This window comes from Sinocyclocheilus grahami, unplaced genomic scaffold (assembly GCF_001515645.1).
Source record: "Sinocyclocheilus grahami isolate Dianchi unplaced genomic scaffold, SAMN03320097.WGS_v1.1 scaffold21.1, whole genome shotgun sequence".
NCBI lineage: Eukaryota > Metazoa > Chordata > Actinopteri > Cypriniformes > Cyprinidae > Sinocyclocheilus > Sinocyclocheilus grahami.
In genome coordinates, this window is record NW_015505200.1 from 5,023,567 (window position 1) to 5,046,829 (window position 23,263).

Below are 23,263 nucleotides of genomic sequence, written 5' to 3' on the forward strand. Positions count from 1 at the left end.
TTTTTTTTCTGGAGAAAGTCAGGGAAAATCGGTTGGTGGATGAGGGGAGAGTCTGAGGAGATGTAAGGTTAAAAGCAGCCTTCTGGTTGTCTGAGGTTAATTTCACAGTTTGTTCCATTTGACCAGTCCTTGAAACTTGGCAAAAACAAAAAAAAGACAGAAAAGAAGCAGTTGATGTGTATCTTCTTTAAATACAAGAAAAAAAATAACCTGCACCCTGTATCATCATCATCATACTGAGGCAGTAAAGTAGAAAACAAATGTCCTGAGATTACTTTCTGAAGAGCTTTTGATATAGAGCTTGATGAAAGTGAATCTATAAAATAAAGAAAAACAATCTAATATAGCTTGATGGGGTTAATAATATTAAGAAGGGTTAGATCGGGGTAGGGATAAGATGCGTCCGTTTTTCTTGCTGCCATTCATATGTGTATATGGCACGTGCTCCTCATAACTCCCCCGAAGGCCCACGGATGAGCCCTCGTCACCGTCTAGACAGCACTCCCTCTGAGAGTATGAGGAAGGGTCCAATGGGATGCTCTCCATGTTCTCCAGGTCCATATCAAACTCCTCCGTCTCAGGCGGCTTGTTCTCCTCACTGTAGAAGAAGGAGACCTCCTGAAACGAGGGATGCAGATCCTCCCGGAGCATCTCGATGATCTCCTGGAAGGTGGGCCTCATTTTGGGATTGTACTGCCAGGACATCTGCATCAGGCTATGCCTGGAAGATCAGGAAAAATAGATACTCTTTAGAGTTAAAGATTAATGCTGGGTAGTAACTGATTATATGTAATCTTGGTTATGTAATCCAATTCCAAAAGTGAAATACTTGTAATTAGATTAGATTAGATTACCTAAAATATTCCAAATCAGTCTACAGTTATTTTTTATTGATAACATGATTACTTAATATTGACAAAACGGCAGTATTTTTTTCATAATTCATTGATTCTCCATAATTATAGTTTTTTTAAATTTTCTTTTTTAAAAACGCCTATATGTTCAGAAAGTCTTACTGCTTTGTGGAACTGCACACACAGACCAACCACTAGTCAGGTGGCTATAATTACACAAAAAACTGAGAGGCCACACAGAATAAACAAATAAACTATTTTGTCTTTTTTTAGCAAGTGTTTTATTTTGATTTAATTTTTAATTAATTATTTAATTTAAAAGTAATCTAAAAATAATCAAAAAGTTAAAAAAGGGTCCGATTATATGATCTAAAATGTGTAAAATAACAGATTATGTTACTAACAACAGCTATATTTAGCTATAATATATATGATATTATAGGTTCAAAAATAAAATTTGTTCTCTAAATGACTAATCTACTGTTTAAAGCTCCTCATATGAGTGTCTGCATGTATAATTAAGCTGAGACATTTTGCAAGAATGTTTAGTGCCCGTGGTATGAAAATGATTTCTACAAGGCGCTGGCGGAGTCTGGTTGCCAGATCCAGTTATTATAAGCGTCTTTGGACTTCTCTTTTCTACTTAATTTGACACTTTAGAAAGTTAATAGAGCGGGAAGTTGCAGTTTAGGGTTAGCGATATCTTTTTTGAACTCATTTCTGTTTATTTTTTAACTATTTTTGGTTTTTATTTGTTTTCATAGCAATATCTGGCAACATTGCAATGACCGCCAAAACTTATCAAAAGAGCCCACAAACATGTTATTGCTGACAGGATGCCACATTCGGTAAGGCAAACGCAAAACAACAAAACAAAACATGATATTATCCATCAGAAACATTATCAACGCTATCAAAACAGTACCATATATCACTAGTCCAGAGATATGTAGAACAAGTAGGTTATGTCTCTATGCTATTTCGTTGAGTATTGTAGTTAAATTTTCACAAAGTCATGCCAAAAACATTCATTAGAGCACTAGACAAAGTTATCATCTATATAGCAATGGTTATTAATGAAAACTATAACAGTAATAGGCCTATGTGTTGTTGAATGAACAATAAACAAATGATAAAATGATATGCCTATAATATAAAGTAATTATAAGCTAAAGTAATGGTGCAATATGATATAATTTAACAATGCTCATTCCTCCAAAACAGAAAAAAACATCTTTCACAAACATCTACATATCTGTCTCTTTTAAAGTGTTTAGTGTATAAAATGAGTTGTATGTGGGGTTATTATAGCACAATTCTTAACCCCACCCTAGACCTCACTCATTTTCAAACCCTGGCTACTGCCATGGCAGCTTTCATATTTATTCAATGAAATCATAGCCTTTTGAAGTTTAATCGTCACATTAAGCCATATTGCGATTCTTGTCTTTCCATCCCCAAATTTAAGACCCCTTGAAATCACAATTAAGACTTTCTTGTACCATTTAAGACTTTTTATAGCCTTAAATTTTGATACAACTAAATGTAAGACTTTTTAAGGACCCACGGAATTAGCTATAATTTTCAGCTTCTTGCAATACTCTTTTTGTAAAAATTTTAAAACAAAATTATACAGAAAATGTTCTTGAAAAATATAATTCTAGCAAAAATAAAAATGTATTGCTAAAAATAAAAAAGTTATCATTCTTTCATGCGCCAAAATGTTGGCAGGGCAAGTTGAAATTATAACTACTGGTCTGACTGTCCAGCAGAAAAAAAAACAAAAAAAAAACAGGCAATATGTCAGTAATATACTCACAATCTGTCTGCGCAGTTGTCTGGTCTGTCCAGATAGCCTCCCTCCATCACAAACTTAAGGACCTGTTCATTGGACAGCCCCTGGTATGGCTGCTCAGCCAGAGTACTGATCTCCCATAAAACCACGCCAAACGACCTGGACAAGCACAGCATGGCTTGTGACTGATTATACCATTTAAGACTTTTTATAGCCTTAAATTTTGATACAACTAAATGTAAGACTTTTTAAGGACCCACGGAATTAGCTATAATTTTCAGCTTCTTGCAATACTCTTTTTGTAAAAATTTTAAAACAAAATTATGCAGAAAATGTTCTTGAAAAATATAATTCTAGCAAAAATAAAAATGTATTGCTAAAAATAAAAAAGTTATCATTCTTTCATGCGCCAAAATGTTGGCAGGGCAAGTTGAAATTATAACTACTGGTCTGACTGTCCAGCAGAAAAAAAAACAAAAAAAAACAGGCAATATGTCAGTAATATACTCACAATCTGTCTGCGCAGTTGTCTGGTCTGTCCAGATAGCCTCCCTCCATCACAAACTTAAGGACCTGTTCATTGGACAGCCCCTGGTATGGCTGCTCAGCCAGAGTACTGATCTCCCATAAAACCACGCCAAACGACCTGGACAAGCACAGCATGGCTTGTGACTGATTAAAACATACGCTAAACATTGTCCTACAACAATAACGCATGTCTTTTTATGGTTGTTTGTGTGCACATGGTCAGCTCACCAGCAGTCTGAGTGAGCTGTGAAAACTCCATCCTTCAGCGACTCAGGGGCCATCCATCTCACAGGAAGCAGGCCCTTCCCACCCTTTCTGTAGTAATCAGTCTCATAAATGTCTCTCGTCATGCCAAAATCTGACAGCAGAGAACACAAGACAAAATAACATCATTAGAAAGCTCTTACAATAATAGATGACACAATACAATATACAAGATATATTACAGCACATCCTGTGCTTCAACACTTGCCCCTCCTTTATCATTATGATCTTGTATTCAGCAGCTCATTTTGAACTAGACCCAAGACTAGTTCCACCCAGACAGAGAATCATTTATCATAAAAGGACATAATTATACACTGTTTTTTCATTTCACATGAAACCGAAGCATGGAAAGCATCACATATCACTAAAAGTACACATTTTAACAAGGTATTAACACAAGAATCATAATCGTGGGACACAAATGAATCAGTTCAGAGTGTCTGCATTGTGTTGACTGTTTATTGTTGTCATCTTTTAAGAGCTGCTTTACAGCAGAAATTAATTTTGTTTGCATCACTGGAACATTATTTTCCTGTTTAACACTGTAAAGCTACTTTGACACAATCTGTATTGTATAAAGTGCTATATAAATAAAGGTGACTTGACTTGATTATAAAAAAAATTCAAGTTATTAGTTATGGTATTTAATGTTTTTTTCTTTGATTTTTATATTTCTATATATCTTTAGCACATTTTTATTTCAGTTTTAGTAATTTTAGTATTTCAACAAACCTATTTATTTCAGATAGTTACCAAGGGAACATTTCTAATGATCTAATATTTGATATCTTGTGCTATAATATATCTATATATTTTTCTATTTAGCATTTATTGTTTGGTTTAATCCTCATACAATGTAGTACCTACTACCATACTGATTTCCGAACCAGTTATGTTAGCACCTTGAATCGTTCAGAGCTTTGCACAGGGAATTTAGAGACTGGACTTACATAAATTTACCCCTATGATTGGTACTGTACCTCCAATTTTTACAGTCAGGTCTTCGGCCACCATGCAGTTCCTGGCTGCAAGATCTCGGTGCACAAACTTCTTGGCGTTAAGGTAAGCCATCCCATCTGCTATCTCAGCGGCCATCTGAATCATCTCTTTCAGCGTTGGAGGAGGCCGACCTGGATTATTCTGTCAAACAGCACAGTAAAACAAAAATCCATTATTTAAACGGTACTTTTATTAATCTAAAAGTCTAGCTCCTTATAACTAATCTAAAGAAGTAATCTGTAGCAGGTCTGACAGTGACTCCTCTGCTACGGTTTGTTACCTCCGAGTCAGGTCTAAGAGAACGCAGGTAACTCTTCAGATCTCCATGTGTCATTAGCTCCATCACCACCAGAGTTGGCTGGCCTTTAGACACCACCCCCAACAGCCTCACCTAACCCACAAAATCATGCCAGTTATCATCAAAAAACATCACAGTCCAACCAGTGCAAGTACAACTAAAAACTAAAACTATTTTCAGTAATTAAAATAAAGCTGAAAAAATTGTTATATGATAAATTATATAATAAAAGATATTAGATACTGAAAAAAGTTGACATACTAAAATTACAACTGAAATATATATATATTTAAAAAGCACATAAACTTACTAAAACTTAAAATGAAAACTAAAAATATAAAAACAAAAAGCTAATTCAAAATATTAATAAATAGTATATAAATAATACTAAAATAACACTGAGTCTAACTACAAAACATGCAGGACAGGAAGCCTGACATGTAGAAACATGTCTTACCACATGGTGGCAGCTGAATGCCTTCATCACAGAAGCTTCGTTGAGGAACTCAATCCTCTCTCTGAGGCTGGCCGACTCGTTAACCGTCTTCACCGCGACACAGATCTGTGGCTCACCTTTAACTATGTCTTTTCCTATGCCCTCATACACCATGCCAAAAGATCCCTGGCCTAACTCTCGCAACAGAGTAATCTTTTCACGAGGCACCTCCCACTCGTCTGGCTCATACACTGCACAGACACAACAGATGTGCATGACACACAGTGCCATATTTGAGATGGAGCAGATTTCAGACAGAAGAGAAAGTCATTTTAAATGTGATAATCGTCCTAAATCGATAACACTGTTAATGTGATCAACTCTGGTTCTATTAAAACAAAATTAAATGTGCATCGACCACAGCATTCTCTGTCAGAGGTCATTAAGCACATGAAAAGGTAAAGGAAAGTTGCTCACCCTCATCTGGGCTGAAATACTCTGGATTTGGAGAGGTATAAAGTCGCCCAGTCGGACCATCTGTTTGTCTGATCAGATGAACAAACAAAATTAAATCCATACACCTCATTAAGATCAGTTTTCTGCATTGGTTTTAAGGATATTCACAAGAGAAACACTTACTTTTTCTTGAACATGAAAAAGCCTACACCTCCCATCATGATGAGTAGAAAGACACAGATCACAGGACCCATCACAATCTTCAGCATGTTGGATGGGTCCACACCTGTTCACATACACACAATAGAAAAAAATTAAAAAAGTGTGCATATCCAAACCAAGTCTGATAACAGGTGCGGGACACAATGGAGCAAATAATAATAAACAAAAGTAAATAAAAATAGTAAGTATCCATACACTGATAATAATTCACCAATATGTTATAGAAAGCCTTAAAATGCCAAGGAATTAAAAAATAATATATAATAAATTCAATTTTTCAATTCAATTCAAGTTTGTTTGTACAGCGCTTTTCACAATACAAATCATTGCAAAGCAACTTTACAGCAAATTAGGTTTCTACAATATTTAGTGGTAGCTTATCATTAAATAAATAATTAAAACACAAATGACCAATAAACAACAACAACAACACAACAAAACCAATTTACGATTTAAAAATATATATAATCCATGGCATCTTAGGGCTTCCAAATTAAAATGCAACATTTTGACTCCCCCCCCTAATAAAAACCTAGAGGTTGAAACTTTGCACCATTATATCAGTGTGTGATTCAGTTATGTGGGTCTTATGCATAATTTCAAAACTGAAAATGTGATATTCATTATCATTATAGACAAGCTGTGTGTGTGTGTGTAATAGCGTCTTACGTAGGTCTTGCACATAGAAGTGTGTTGGCTCTGTCCATGATCCATTGCCTGCCAGAGAGGTGGCTCTGATCCGCACTGTATAGTTCCCAGGATGCACCACTCTCAGCTTGCAGCCTCCGTCTGCAATATAATTCTTCCTGGATACGCAATGGTGCAGCTCCTAAGACATAAAGGCATGCAGTTAGACAACCCATACAGCTGAAGACGTCCATTAGCCAGTGGCAAAGTCTTGGCTTTTATCATGTTTTTAAAGTCCACCTCACACTAATACATCCAAATATCACTCATCAGACTTTAATGAAACTGCCAGATGTCAGCGTAAACAGTTACAACAGAGTGTTTCAAATCCATCAACGTAAACAGGTGCATGTGCCACTAAGTGCAAAACCATCATGTTTTGTTTCACTTACAACAATTATTAGCCTTTATATAATCAACCCTTGTTTATCCAAAGCTTTTCAAAAACAACATTAGGAACATTTCCACTGTCTCTGGCTGGATTTCTCCATGGTTACAGAAATACACAGCTGACGGAATGATGCTAAAATAGCTTGCTGATTTGGAGCTAGCACATGTTGATTTCGACAGGATTGATAAAAATCTGATTAAAAGTGCAGCCAGCATTCATGGCACGATTCGATCTTCGTCTCATGTAGCATCTCACCTCTGTATCTCCCAGTCTCTTATAATGGACTTCATAGAGAATAATCATGCCATTTGGGGCCTTAGGCTCCATCCACCTGATGTGTACGGAGTACTCAGACACCTCACAGGTTATCGGCCCCACAATGTCATCTGCTTTTTCTATAAGAAACAAAGTAAAGGTTACAAGTTAAAGTGATTAATAATAGCTACAATATATAAAATAATAATGCGTCATAAAATAACAATCCCATACCTTCAGGCATGGTGCGGGCGCTGACGTAGGCCGCCATACTGCAGCGAGAGGGGTTAGTCTCATGGTTGCAGGCATGGATTTCTATCTGGTAGCTGGTGAAATGGCGCAGATTGGAGATGACCGTCGACTCTTTGGCCTGAACAATCAGGGAAATCTTATTGGCCTCTGCTTCCTCCTCTGGGCTACGAGTGGCAGAGCCATTGGGCAGTGAAGAAGGTGTAGTGAAAAGACGAGAAGAGGTCCTGTTGGCAATGCCCACCAGAGATCTGCGCTGTCGTGATGTCCTAGAGACACAGAAACACGCAAAGAGGCACATAGTCTAGACTTAGGTTCCTATACAGGTTGTATTTTAAGATGGTTTGTATCTTGCATTAGTACATGTGAATGACTGGAGTGCTTTTTGGTGTGATCAGACCTTTATAATACATCCAAATGGTTGCGGATGTTGAAAAAGTGTGCATATGTTGTGATACCAGCTGATGAGAGTCATGCAATAATGCATGTAATTTATGCAGCCTCACTCAAAGATCAAACAATTTGATTGACTGATTGTAAAAAAACAAAACAATTTAATGGCAGTTCTATATGTTGTAGCACTTATTTATTCCATTAATCAAATGGTCACCTGCGCTAAACAGATGTTCATGTCACAAGCTTTAACTCTTCAAAACAACATGGGAAAAATCTAAAGGGATATGACATATGCCTCATGACGTGTTCTTTCTTTGGCTCTGTGACTAACGTAGCTTCACTCCAGCTCCTCAGAAGGAAAAGGGCATCCATTATCACTTCATTGTTGAATACAGACCACAAATTACTGTATAATTACATAAAAGCATGGCAAATTACGGTTTAGGAAATATATGGAGACTTAAAGTGACTATTCATTCAACAACTTCAAACAAATTCAAACATTAGCAACTTCGCTTGAGTGCAGTTTTCTTTCTGTTGACATTTCCTGTTGAAGCAGGTTGTTTGTGAAAATATTCACATTCTAAAGGGAATTCGAAAGGACAAAAATCTGTGTTGCGCAAGACGACATATCAATACACACTGCCATTCAGACGTTTGGGGTCAGGAAGAATTTTTTTAATTATAATATTTTTTTATATTATACTTAAATTCAGCAAGGACACAGTAAAATGATCAAAATGACAGCAAAAACATTTATAATGTTACAAAAAGTTTTCTATTTCCAATAAATGCTATTATTATGAATTATATATTTCTCAAAGAGTCCATGGCTCCTTGCAAAAAATTTAAGAAGCACTAAGAACTATTTTCAACATTGACAATAATAAGAAATGTTTATGAGCATCAAATCAGTACAGTAGAATGATTCGGAAGGAAACTTTAACTGGAAATGAAAATTCAGCTTTGCTGTCACAGGAATAAATACCCGCCACCACTCACTCAAGCCGGCCTCCGCTCACTCAAGCCCACTGTGTGTTGATGCTGTGTTTTGTTGTGAAAGCGAAACTACTTTGTTTGGCCACAACACCACTATACATGAATTACAAGCAACAAAATTCCAGTTCATTGTGTTCATTACTCACATCACCACTAGAGGGAGCAGAGCAGCATTTCATGTGGTTGGTTTTAACTATTCCAGTGGTAAACCACTACCAGAGCACCACAGCCTTCAGTTATTTCCTCAAATATAAGCGCTCAGGACAGGAGGATTCAGCGCTTTTGGTGTGCTTTAAGAACCAAAGCATTTCCGAGGATAAAATATTTTTTAAGTAAAACCATATATTAACATCTAAATAAAATCAACTGAACACTTTTTATAGTCCATAAAATCACTGAATAAAATGTGCAGACCAGCTGCAAGACAACTATAATATTTAGGGTATCGAGAGACACAGTCTGTGTAGGAGTCTGCACTTCCTCTGAATGCGTCGTGATAGTCGCTGTCAACATTGTCTATCACTACCACAAAGCAGACAACATCTTTCCCCCCCCCAAAAAAGATTACACTAAACTAAAGCCTGTACAAGGTTTAAGAGAACATGTGTGTGTACGTGGGAGTGTGCATGTGTGTAGTCGCTGTCAACATTGTCTATCACTACCACAAAGCAGACAACATCTTTCCCCCCCCAAAAAAGATTACACTAAACTAAAGCCTGTACAAGGTTTAAGAGAACATGTGTGTGTACGTGGGAGTGTGCATGTGTGTGTAGGAGTGGAACAGGACCTTTAAAGCCAGCTGTGAGCTTCTGAAGGCCAAAGATACACAAAGACAGTGGAAACGAACAAAAACACATACTCAAGGTCTTGGTGGAGTCAAAATTAACCCAGAGTGACCACTGCGAAGACATTCAACCCTGAGCTTAGAACTGAAGAAAATAGATGAACACCATGAACCACTTGAGAATCTCCACTTAAGAGGGTCACATCAGGTGAAGAATCTGACAGCTGCATCTCAAGAGTCTCCGAATGTTTCTGAACCCTTTTCACTAGGACTAACTAAGAACTACTTTGATAATTGATTAATTTGTTGATAAATCCTGCACAATGTTCTCCTTGAAACAATATGAAAACTGACTATATGCAAAAAATTACCTAATGTATGCTATATATTGCCTATAAATGAAAAAGTGTATGTTATGTATGCTATAAATTGTCTACATATGAAAATTTTTTATATAATATATGCAATATACTGTTTATAGATGAATGAGTCTACAGAATATCTATGCTATATATTGCTTTTATATGAAAAAGTGTATATAATGTGCAGCATGCTATATAGTCTTTATATTAGTGTATATGAATGTATGTGATATTATTTATATATGAAAAAAATTATATGTATGCAATATATTGCCTATATATGGAAAATAAACTATAAAATGTGTGCTATATATTGCACTTAAAATAAAGTTTCTATTATGTATGCCATATATTGCCTATCTAAAAAGCCTATGTAATATATGAAAGATATTGTCTACATATGAAAAATTAAGAATAATGTGTGCCATATATTGTTTATACATGAAAAAGTCCCTATAATATATGCTATATATTGAGTGCAAAAATAGTAAAATTAAAAAAAATTTTTTTCATAGAAAACCATTTTTTACTACTCTGTGTCACTGGGGGAGGTTCTAATTGATCATTTGCAAATCAGTTATTTTCATTAATGATTAATTTTTGCTGTTCTAATCTACACTAGTTAAACGAAGAAGCAGAAAGTTTACCTGAGCTCAAACACTTCATTATGGAGGTAGTTCTCGAAGGTTTTGCGGTACTCTGTCTCCTCTGCCTCTTTCTTCAACTGTTTCTCCGTTTTGGGGCAAGCACAGCAGCGGCTATCTTGGCCCTGCTCTTCGGTTTGGTTCCACTTCTGTTCCTCTTCACTGTCCACTTGTGTGGGGGCTCTGGTGGGCAGCTTCATACCTGAACAACAGAAACACAAGGCTCAGACTTTGTTCTGGCATAATTACAGATAATATTCCAAGTCTTACCAACCCTATACTTTTGAACACTAATGTGTTTGTTCTACGTTATATTGTTGTATGTTTTCTAACCTTTCTGACAGTAATCAAACTTATAGAGCTCGCTGGCCTCTGGTTGCTGCTGGCAGAAGACCAGGTAGTGTGTGACGTTTCCATTTGGATCGTTAGGGGGCTTCCACTTCAGAATGATCTGAGATGAGGAGTTTGATGAGGATATGGGGTCCAGGGGCACAGAGGGTTCTAAAAAACAAAAATCACACATAGGTATATGGAAAAACCATGAATGATTTTAAATGAAAACAAAGTAAAAAAGTAGACTAGTAGAACAGTAGATTAAACTCAATTCTGGCTAGACCACATTGTCAGACTGGGTCACCAATGAGACAAGAAGAATAATGACAGTTTCCAGCTAAAAAGGAAGAAGTGGAAGGGGGCACCATCGATATCACAGCATGCGAACCCAACCATTTACCAAACCAGAAGAAAAAACAATGTTCTCAGCTTAGTGAAGGGTTATCTGGTTGATCAGGAAGAAAAGACAAAACAAGCTCAAAAGGAAGCCAGACAGACACCTGGCAGCACTGAAACCAAACCACATTAGTTTTTTCTCCTAAATCACGGCCTGTCATGCTGAGTGATTTCACACTGTTGAAAGTCATCAGCAACCTATTTTACCAGCCTTTGACCTCTTTTATTGCTCTCTCATGCCAAGCCTACACGATAAACACTGCAACTGGAATCAGAAAACAACTTCAGAAATTACTAAATTCAGTTTTAAGCAGGTTTGGTGAAGAGATTACGCATTCAAAATCAGAATTCAAATTCAAAGCTCTAAGAGAGTAAATAGATGTTTTGAGCAAGGGCATACAAAAAAACTGACCATCCCAACTTTGTAAATTTCTAGGTTTGTCCTCCCCACTTCTGGAAAACTAATCATATTTAAATTTTGCTTGACAGTACGAGTCGCCGCAAAAAAAACTTCATAATCTTCTCAAGACACTGCTTCTGAAGCTCTTACTGGTAGCATTGGTGAGGACATAGATGATTTCGCTCTTTGCTCCGTGGACTTGGTGTTCATCAGAAGCGGAGAGCTGGGTTTTGACCATGATGGCGTACTGTGTCCACGGCTTCAGAGGGAGGATGAGGTACCCGGGCTCCTGCTGTTCCTTTCCATCTGTGGCACGAGGCGGAGGGTCTACATCTGCTATGACCCAGCTGTTAGAGCCACATGCGTCCTGACCATCAAACTCAGTCACGTTCTTATATGGCCTAGAGGAGCAGAGAGAAATGTCAACAAATCCTTACACATAAATCATCACTTTATTGCAATGTACTCAAACTACAAACTAAGAACAGCAATAAAATGGACCTTAGAGTCAGGGTAGATGACGTTTTGAATACGGTGAAAATGAAAATCAAGTGGAAGTACAGTCCATTTAACTTGGAATGGACCATTAAGTTGACAAAACACAAAATATAGACTTCACTTAAAAGTTTCCAGTGGGCAAAATGGTCTGGATTTTGGACAATACTTCTATCCCTCACAGCCTCATTCAAAACACAGTAAACAAACGGTCTAGACTGATTAAAGGGGTCATATGATGCGATTTCAAGTTTTCCTTTCTCTTTGGAGTGTTACAAGCTCTTGGTGCATAAAGAAGATCTGTAAAGTTGCAAAGACTGAAGTCTCAAATCCAAAGAGATATTCTTTATAAAAGTTAAGAGTCAACCACGCCTACCTAAAACGGCTCGTTCTAACACGCCCCCACATATCTACGTCACTATGTGGAAATATTAGCATAATGCCGCCCATTAGGAATCATTGGTTAAGATTTATTTACAACAGAACAGCACAACCCAGATGTTCGAATTTGTGCAACGCATTTTATGGACGAACCTAGAAGAGTACAAGGCTGGCTGTGCACAAAGGCTATTTCTAAAAAAAAAAAAAAAAAAAAAAAAAAAGGGGTAATTTCTGACTTTGCTATGACAATCTGGCGCTTCTGAATCAGCGACTGCAAGTATGTTTTGTTATTAGTTTAAGTATTTGCTATTGACTGTTCAAATGCGGAGTTTTGCGCAGCGCAGAGTAGCGCGTCGTGTGTGTGTGTGTGTGTGAGGGGAACAGGGTCATATCACAGGTATAAAAAGTCAAGTCACTTACGCCTCTTTGTATAAAACCATGAATCCCAGGAGGTCTCGAAAATCTGGTGGCCAGAAAGGTTCCCATTTAATTATGATCTTGTCAGAAAGCGTGCGAATCTGTGTGAACTTCAAAACCTGGCTCTCACCTAATGAAATAGGAACAAAAATGCATTCAGATTTATTCAGAAAGAGCACGAGCATAACTGAAATGCAACGCTATGTCCTCCTCACATGAAGCCTGATCTCCATTGGTCTTTGAGACAATGTCATTCTTTGCTTGCCGGTTCTTAGTGCCGGTCACCTCCTCCATCTTCCGGATCTCTGACATGCAGAGTTTTGAATTATGATGGAAAAACATGCGACCCTGCTTGATGGTCAGGTTGTGTTTGTTCCAGTCCCACAACTGACGCAGGTTCTGGTTATCGAGGGCATAGAAGGAATAATTCCTGATGGGAAATAATACAGCACACAAGTGAGGACAAGGGAAGAGGAGGGAATATATAGATGACATGGGATTATTAGGTTTGACAAATCCTATGACAAGACTCATACTCGACTTCCTGTGTCTCTCCATGGATGATTCGGAGCTTGCGAAGGAAAGATAGAGAGACTAGGGCGTATGAGTGTCGTACTGTCAGGTAGCCGGTGATCTCCTCCAGCTGTCCCAAGTTAGCTTCCAGCTCTGCGGCTATGTTATCTAACAGGGAGGGATGGAGAGCAAGTTTAAAATCGGAATTTTTGAAAACCTGCACTCTGTTGAATGTACATACGATTGTATGTGTTTCTGTGTATGTGTTTCTATTGATTACATAAGAAATAACTAATGGCGAACCATTGAATTATTGGAAGTGAATGCACACCCAAGGTGCAAAATATACGATATAATTAATTATTATATTAATATTATTATACACCTGAATGACTTACAAATTAATAATTATAATTTTGTAATAATTATAATAATAATATTATTATTATTGTATACATATATATATATATATATATATATATTCACACAGTGTGTATTAGGGCTGTGTGATATTGAAGAAAAATGCGATATGCGATACGATATTGCTTAAAGTGTGTAAAATCAATTTAAATGATGAAAATGAAAATTATATAACCAATTTGTTTCACATTCTCTCTTGGAAAAGAAAGAATCGCTACAACTTCTGAAAGTGACCAGCAGTGTTTTAGCAGTACTTAAAAAGTAACGTCACAAATCAGAAAATGTCATTTTAACATCAATGTAAACAATTAATGACACTAATTTTATATCATTGTAACTTTGCTTTCCGCACACATGAAGTACTTCTGCGTATACCACAGCAAACACTATAGCCTGAGAAAGTTCTAACATGATTAAAGGCAAGTGAACCGTCAAATACACAAGCAGAGATCAAATAAACCGTAGTATTCAGATACAGACATTTAATAATTAAGTGTAAAATAACACTGCATAGTGTTCACTATGAATTAAATTTAGAGTAATCTTTGTTATAGCTGTTTTGTTATGAAAATTATATAACCAATTTGTTTCACATTCTCTCTTGGAAAAGAAAGAATCACTGCAACTTCTGAAAGTGACCAGCAGTGTTTTAGCATTACATAAAAAGTAATTTCACAAATCAGAAAATGTAATTTTAACATTAGTGTGAACACGCAAACAAAAAAAAAATAATGACACTAATTTTATATCATTGTAACTTTGCTTTCCATACACTTTAAGTACTTCTTCATATACCACAGCAAAAACTATAGTCTGAGAAAGTTCAAACATGATTAAAGGCAAGTGAACAGTCAGTAAAAAAAAGAAAGAAATGAAAGAAAAAAAAAGAACAAATACACAATTTACAAGCATATATAAAATAAACAGTAGTATCCAGATACAGAAATTTAATAATTAAGTGTAAAATAACACTGCATAGTGTTCACTGTATGAATTAAATTTAGATTAATCTTTGTTATAGCCATTTTGTTGTTTGATTAACATTAGTGACATATTCAGCAGCATGTATTTATAGGCTGCTGTCCCTTTAAAACCGACTGCACGGATCCAGTATAATGACACACATCCGATTTCTTTCTCAGCTGTTTACATTCATTTAAAACATAACTGACTGCGTTTACGAGAATGATTGGTGAGACAGGTACTATTGACATAATTCTGTGTTTGTGTCTGTTCAAACATGAGGAGATGCAAAAGACAAATCAACTCGGTGTTCACGCGCCGCAAGCAAGACGAAACGGCAAAGAGTTGTTTTCTGCAACTTATTGCACAACTCTTTTTAACGTCAAGCAATTCTCTGCTATATGCGTCGAACTAAAACTTTGACCTTTTGCAACATTTTGATTTAAGTAGCCTATTATTAAAATGATTCCGATATCGCACGCCCTTGCGATATGCATATTGCGATACTCTAGAATAATTGACAGATTAATAATTAAATATCAATGAAAACAGAAAATTTTGTGTACGTATATGAGAGTGTGTGTGTGTATTTATATGAGCAATAGTGTCAATAGTATGAGGAATGATTGCCACAGACAAAAGCCAATTATATAGTTTAGTTGTCATTATACAAAAACATTTGCAGAATGCTGATTAACCAATCAGAACCATGAATTCCAGAGCGCTAAAGATGTCCTTCTACGCTTGCACAAAGAGGAGAAATTGTATTAGAGAGTTTGTTTGTTCTTACTCCCTCCACGGATGTTGACGACCAAACTGCCGTTGATTACAGTGCATCCTCTCAGAGCCTGCGCAGCAGTGACTGAGTCCACTGTCTTCAGCCCCATGCACACTTTGGGACAGAGGCCAGCGCAAGGGGTGCAGTTCAACCTGCAGAACACAGAGTCACATGTACACAAAGCCACACAACAAACAAAATTCATTCATCCACAAGTGCTGTGAACAACACAGAAACAACGAAATGCAGATATGATGGAGTTTCTATTCTCGTTGACATTTAAGCAAATTTGCGGTATTACGACAATAACAGATTGTTTGTGTCAAGGACGTGGATCCTGTTGCCCAAAGTGTTAGCGCTGGGAGCGGGAGCACGGGTGACCTTGCAGGGCAGGCCGAGGGTGCAATCAAGGATGAATGAGACATCCTCTCAGACGTGCCAGAGGCACAACTTAATCACTGATTGTTTTTGTATATACGTCAGGCCTGACTGAGGAACTGTTTGTCTTCTGTGCAGGATGCTTTCCGTGCCACTATTTCCTGTGAAACTACACTACGCATATTTGTACAACAACTGCAATAAAATGTGAATCCACAAGCAAAACAAAGGATATGGAGGCGTGGTTTCCATGCCAAAAGTCTTAATTATAATAGTGTCACAGCATGATACCAGATGTGAAGCCGTGCCACGAATGTGCACAAACCACCTATAGGGTAAAGCACAAGTTTATTCCTTGAATGGGTCATCACTGTGTTTTGCAAATTGATACTCTTTTATGGTACCTGCCAAAAAGGACAGAATGTGTTGCGGTTTATCCAGCTAATCTGAAGGGAAGCTGGAGCGTGGGTGAAATCTGTATTGCAGACACATCAGAGTCCAGTATGCCATGTCTCCCTGCGGCAGGGATGCAACTCAAGAGTCATTTATCTGTCAGTGGCCAGACGGCGCTCCCTGTCTATGCAGCTGACAGACAGACAAGTTGATGAGACCAGGATGTCGAAACTCCTGATATCTCAATGGAGGCCAGCTAGCATGCTGAGACTATAACCGAGGGCGGCAGCACGGGGCGAGAAGCCTGACCACTGCGCTGTGTCTGTCCAGCCTCTTTGATTTGTGTGTCTGCTGTCTGAATTCCCACAGTGCACCCACACTGCCCAGTCCAGGGGTCATACTGGCACGGGGGCAGCAAGAGTAACATGAGAAAGAGGGAAAGAAAAAGCGTAACCGAAAAAAGGAGTGTCCTATCTGGCAGAACATGCATTACAGGGTCAGTTCTGTCATTATTTACTTGCGCTAATTTTTCTTCAACCACATGATTTTTTAAACTCAAATAAACACTAAAGTAAATTTTAGGTCTGCTTTTTAGATTTAAAGTCCCCATGAAATCAAAATTAAAGTTTTTTGGGTGTTAGTATCAATATGTTAGTCTTAAGGTTATCTATAAGGCACTCCAAAACAGTGACAAAATTCGCATTTAGACGATATAAGCATTCAAAGCTTTTAGTTCGTCTAAAAGGTTCAACAATTTTTTTGACGTCACATCGTACTTCATCTTCTCATCAAATAAACAGGATGGTGATTCAGACGGTCAAGCTCCAAAAATGAAAGTACCATAAAAGTGGTTCATACAGCATTTTAAGCCATGCGCTGAGAAACTCATTACACACAAAATATAGTCTGTTACACAAACAAACCTATAGTATGGCTTCAGAAGACTTGGAATGTAGTGAAAGAGTCATAAGGACTCATTTCCTGAAACATTTATGGTGCTTATGCTTTCTGCTGATTGACAGTATGACTCACCATTTTGTGTTGTTGCATTTTGGACAAAAACAGCTCAGACGTTACACATTTTTAAGTTTCTCAGTAGAATAAACTATTAGATGGTTTGAAGTGACTTGACGGTCAAAAATGATAAAATTTTAATTTCTGTGTAAGAAAAAAAGTTTTAGCTCAAAGGTGCAAACAAAATAAATCATGGAAGATTCCTATTCACTCCATGTACAAAAATAATCAAACTAAAATTTTTTGCAAGCAAATGCAATCACTATTTTTACAGGAGACATTTCACCAGTGCCTGATATTGTTTTGGAGGGCTCTTAAAGCATAAAATTGACCATTCCATTCAACTTTTGAACACACTACCATTCAAAAGTTAAAGGGATAGTTCACCCAAAAATGAAAATTACCCCATGATTTACTCACCCTTAAGCCATCCTATGTATATATGACTTTCTTCTTTCAGACGAATACAACCGGAGTCAGATAAAAAAATGTCCTGGCTCCTCCAAGATTTATAATGGCAGTGAATGGTCGTCGAGATTTTGAAGAAAAATAAAGTGCATCCATCCATCATAAAAAGTGCTCCACATTGCTCCAGGGGGTTAATAAATGCCTCCTGAAGTGAATCGATGCGTTTGTCTAAGAAAAATATATTTAAAATAAACCGTAATCTCTAGCTTCCGCTAACTGTTGTATTCCAAGATTTATAATGACAGTGAATGGTCGTCGAGATTTTGAAGCAAAATAAAGTGCATCCATCCATCATAAAAAGTGCTCCACATTGCTCCAGGGGGTTAATAAATGCCTCCTGAAGTGAATCGATGCGTTTGTCTAAGAAAAATATATTTAAAATAAACCGTAATCTCTAGCTTCCGCTAACTGTTGTACATGCGTTCCGAGAGAGTTCCAAACCTCCCAGCACTATAATAAATATTTCTTGAGCATCAACTCAGCATATTAGAATAATTTCTGAAGGAAAATGTGACATTGAAGACTGGAGTAATGATGCTGAAAATTCAGCTTTGCCATCACAGGAATAAATTACATTTCAAAATACATTGAACAGAAAACAGTTATTTTAAATTGTAATAACTGTAATAAAATTGTAATTAAAATGTAATAAGAAACTTTCTCATTTTGATCAAATAAATGCAGCCCTGGTAAGCACGAAAGACTTTTAACAAATGTAAAAATCATATCCCATAATGTCTGAACAGCACTACATTTTTACCTGTCTGTTGCTCTTCATATCAAACTCTGGATAGTTGCTAAAACGCGTTTCCCATTTAAACAAAGAGAATGGACCAAAGAGACTAAAAATAATTTTGAGAATGTGACAAAAACCATTTATGTGAACAATCGTCCATCCTTCTGCATACAGAAACGCATGTGTGTATAGAAATAGTGTGAGAGGGAATAAAGCTACGAGACATTGGTTATCCTATATTTCCACTACAAACAAACAAACAATACAAAACTTTGTTCTGAAAAGCTCTGTAAAACAGAGGTTAGTGGTCTGTTGTAGTCGTCCTATTCCTGCTCAGACCTTCTTTAAATGGGCACAAACAGCACTGCCAAGCCTCACACTAGGTCAGCGGCAGGCAGTGCTGCTTTAAAACTCACACACCTCCTCTCATTAACATACAACGTTCGCTTTCTGACACACTCTCTCACTCACTCTGTCCCAAATTATCCTTTGTGCACTCAGACAGTCGATTGAGCTCAGCACAGCCCTGATCGCTCTAAGCCATCTTTGCAGTTCAGTACTTTTCTTCACTTCTTGTTCCTGTTAAGTTGTTGACTTAAACCGGCCTAAGCTGTTTTGCTGGTCTTAGCAGGTCTCTCAGCCTGGTCAGACTTGTCTGGCCAGCTGGTTTTAAGGATTTAAAAAAATTTTCAGACTGGGAGACTAGCTAGACCAGTTTAAACCAGCTATACCACCAACCCAGTTTTTTTTAGCAGCAATGGACAGCTTACCAGTTCATATAAACAACATTGAGTCCTTGGTGCTGTTTGAGCATATGAAAAGCATAAAAATCATGTTTCTCATGTAAATGAGAAAAGGAAAAGTCAAGTGGCTAGTCCATCTATTCCATTTTCAAGTCTGAAGTCTAAATGAGGCATAAAGTGGTCCAGTGACCCAGACAACCTCACTCTTAACAGGTCACATTTCATACACGAAAGATTGAGCTTTTATGGGTCCTGACGCACATGTGTAGCATGTGAAGTACCTTTAAAACACTTGGGGACATGTGCACTAGTATTTATGCATGTACACTGAGTAGAGAGTGTACAAGCAGCGGGTTACTTACGTAGTGGAGTTCACAGTGGTGTACCCAGAAGGGCACTCTGGGATGCAGGCACTGTTGTGGATGACGTATTCGTGGCAGTCACCTTTGCTCTGCTTACACTTGTTGTGAAGTTCCTGGCAAAAGCTGAAGCTGACGCAGCGCCAGCCCTTAAAGGTGTAGAAACCAGCTGGGCACTTGTCAACGCAGACGTTATTGTGCATGAAGTTGCGGCAGGCCACACATTTGTTTGACGAGTTGGGCTCCAAGCAGCCGCCCAGACACTGGTCGTGGCAGCACTGGTTGTCAAGAAAACATTTTTAGGGAAAGAACAGATGCTTCTCATCCACAGTGACTTCTACTCATATAGAGGGGGGTGTGGCTTATTGCAAAAAACAGGATACCACACTTGACCATTAATTTCTATAGGGAAAATCAAAAGAAATATATATATATATACATACACACATACATACATACAAGTGCAAAAAAATGTTATACAATTTTTTTTATTCTTGTGGCAAATTAATAAAAGATGCTAAAGAAAGACTGCTTTAAATTAAATCTTACAGGAAATATAGATTATTATCAGTAATAATAATAATAACAATAATAAATGATGTTGATAAAATAACACCAGACCACAATACACAATGATCAGGTATTTTATTTAATTTCACTTCCTTTTTTCAGAAATGTACTCAATTTAAAATATGCTAAGAAAAAAAATTGACTGCAAGCATACACATTTAAATGTGTAATTCAGCAGGCTCAAGCAATATTCCTATTTTACAACATAATATTGGAGAAAGACCAGGTGGGCCAACATGATCACATCTTTTCCATGTCTCTTCATGCTAACACGCGTAAATGTGTAAAGCTGAAGTGTCATTTTTTTTACTCTTATTTCACAGAATGAAGCAGGTAGACTGTAGGTAGATTTTTCCAAAAAGTGTAAATACTGTGGCATTAGCCTTCATGCTCTCAATGTGGAACTAGCCACAGTTAGATAGAGTTTCTTCTCAAACCTTATAAACAGTAACTTAAACAACACTCGCACTCTTTTTGCTACTGTTGAGAGACAAACCCCCAAGTCAGATTCCCAGTGAAATGCTCTCTGACAGCAAATGCAATGAGTTTGCTTCCTTCTTTTCTGAGAAGATCATTAATATCAGGAAGGCGATTAGCATATCCTCAAGTTATGCAGAGGTCAGACAGATTCGACCGCAATATCAAAAAGAAGATACTATGTCTATTTTTGAAGCAATTGATAGCAAAATTTTGGAAGAAATAGTGCAGCACCTAAAATCGTCAACCTACTATCTTGACACACTTCCCACATCTTTTTTTTCAAAAGGGTGCTTAACTGTTTGGAGGCAGATCTCTTAGAAGTGGTGAACGCCTCACTTCTTTCTGGGACGTTTCCAAACTCCCTGAAAACTGCAGTTGTTAAGCCCCTTCTGAAAAAGAGCAATCTTGATAACACCATTTTGAGCAATTATAGACCAATATCAAATCTTCTTTTATAGGCAAGATTATTGAAAAGGTAGTTTTTAATCAGCTGAACAAATACTTAAACTCAAATGGATACCTGGACAATTTTCAATCTGGTTTCCAACCGCATCACAGCACAGAGACAGCGCTCATTAAGATAATAAATGATATTCGCTTGCATTCGGATTCTGGCAAAATATCAGTGCTGGTACTACTAGATCTCAGTGCTGCATTTGACACTGTCGATCATAACAAACTTCTAGAGAGACTGGAAAACTGGGTCGGGTTAATGCTTTGATGAAATTAACAGTTGGATGTGCCAAAATTTTCTTCAGTTAAACAAGGAGAAAACTGAAGTCATTGCATTTGGAAACAAAGATGAATTTCTCAAGGTGAATGCATACCTTGACTCTAGGGGTCAAACAACTAAAAATCAATTCAAGAATCTTGCTGTAAGACCACGTTACAATTGTAAATATTAAAACTAACAAAATGGCCTACTCTGATAAGCAGCTCCTAAAATGGTGTAACCGCATTCCTCTGCCTTTTATGTGCTCTTTCTTTCAGTGTTGATTTTGACAGGTATTTTTGATTTAGTCTTAGTCTTTATCTTGAGACAAAAATGATTAATAGTCTTAGTCACATTTTAGTAATTTGAGTCTTTCATAGTTTTAGTCGATGAAAAGACTTTGCATTTTTGTCAACTTTTAGTCATTACTTTTAGTTAAACTGCAGTTACCAACATTTATTTTGGTAGCTATTTTATATGTAGTCTTCAAACAAAAATAGTCATTAATTCTTCTCTCTTTAGTCCAAATCAATTAAGCTAATAAGAAATTTGAACAAAAGGATTTAATTTGGACAATTTTCATTTTTGGGTGAACTATCCCTTTAATAGTATTGAAAAGGGAGCAACTTAAATAAATTATAGTTGTTCAAATATATATATATATATATACACACACACACACACACACACACACACACATATATGTATATATAAAATTTCTCATTTTTGAAAAAGAAGCAGAATAACACAATAAGACAAATACGAAAGAGATACAAATTAAACTAATTTTTCAGATATAGTAGGTTTACTTAACATTTATTTAACATCTTTTGTTGGTTAACATTAATGACACGTATAGGTACTTAATTAGGAATGCTGTCCCTTTAAGACGGAAAGCATGCATGTAATACTGACACACGTTCAGTTTTCACCCACCTGTTTATGTTCACTTAATCCATAACCGACTGTATTTACGTGAGATACTCTACACGATAGACATTTGGACTGCTGTGTGTGTATCTGAGCACTGAGAACTGATCGCACGCTGTATATTAGGGCTGCACGATTATGACAAAAATCATAACTGTCGATTATTCCCTTGAAATTGTAATTGCGATTATTAATTACGATTATCACAATTTACATTGAATGATGTTTATACCATTGTTTGATGCAACTGCATGCTGTATTTTTATATGAAAATAAACAAGCTGAAAACACTAACTGAAAAACCTTTCGTGCTTTTCTATAGTATTAAGCCTCAAATGTCAAATATACATCGGATTGGTTTCTTCTTTAAATTATAAAAATATGAATGGTATAAAATTTTTTATACTAAAACTAAAACAATGGAAAAACCCTTATATGATAACATGTAGAAAGAAAAAAACATATCTTAAGAGTGCAGAATAACATAAATGGACTTTGAATGATTAATTGCCGCTTTGAACGATTACGTAATTGTGGCATCCATAATTGTAATTGCGATTAGAAATTCGCTTAATTGTGCAGCCCTACTGTATATGACAACTAAAGAAGTGGAGCATGCGCGAGAGAGAGCACTTCGATCAGTGCGATTCCGCCTATCCAGCCTTCACTAACTTTAAGTTAATCGACAACGAATTGTGACTCCCGGGAAAAACGGGATGTCTGGTCACCTTATCCCTACCTCTTCGGGTGCTGAGGCCATTG

The 23,263-nt window shown here is 36.9% G+C and overlaps 1 protein-coding gene across 1 annotated transcript; it reads right to left on the reverse strand.

The window, feature by feature from the left end:
* Positions 1 to 6: 6 nt before the first annotated feature.
* Positions 7 to 20,099, reverse strand: LOC107558844 (insulin receptor-like; the record flags this gene model as incomplete). Its single annotated transcript, XM_016242536.1, has 19 exons — positions 7 to 721; positions 3,161 to 3,295; positions 3,406 to 3,535; positions 4,425 to 4,584; positions 4,724 to 4,834; positions 5,199 to 5,428; positions 5,655 to 5,722; positions 5,817 to 5,919; positions 6,525 to 6,684; positions 7,189 to 7,328; positions 7,423 to 7,706; positions 10,626 to 10,824; positions 10,956 to 11,123; positions 11,902 to 12,152; positions 13,048 to 13,174; positions 13,260 to 13,474; positions 13,581 to 13,725; positions 15,731 to 15,870; positions 19,813 to 20,099. Coding segments are annotated over 19 exons (3,408 nt in total), but the record flags the coding sequence as incomplete, so codon positions are not given.
* Between the last annotated feature and the right edge of the window lie 3,164 nt (positions 20,100 to 23,263).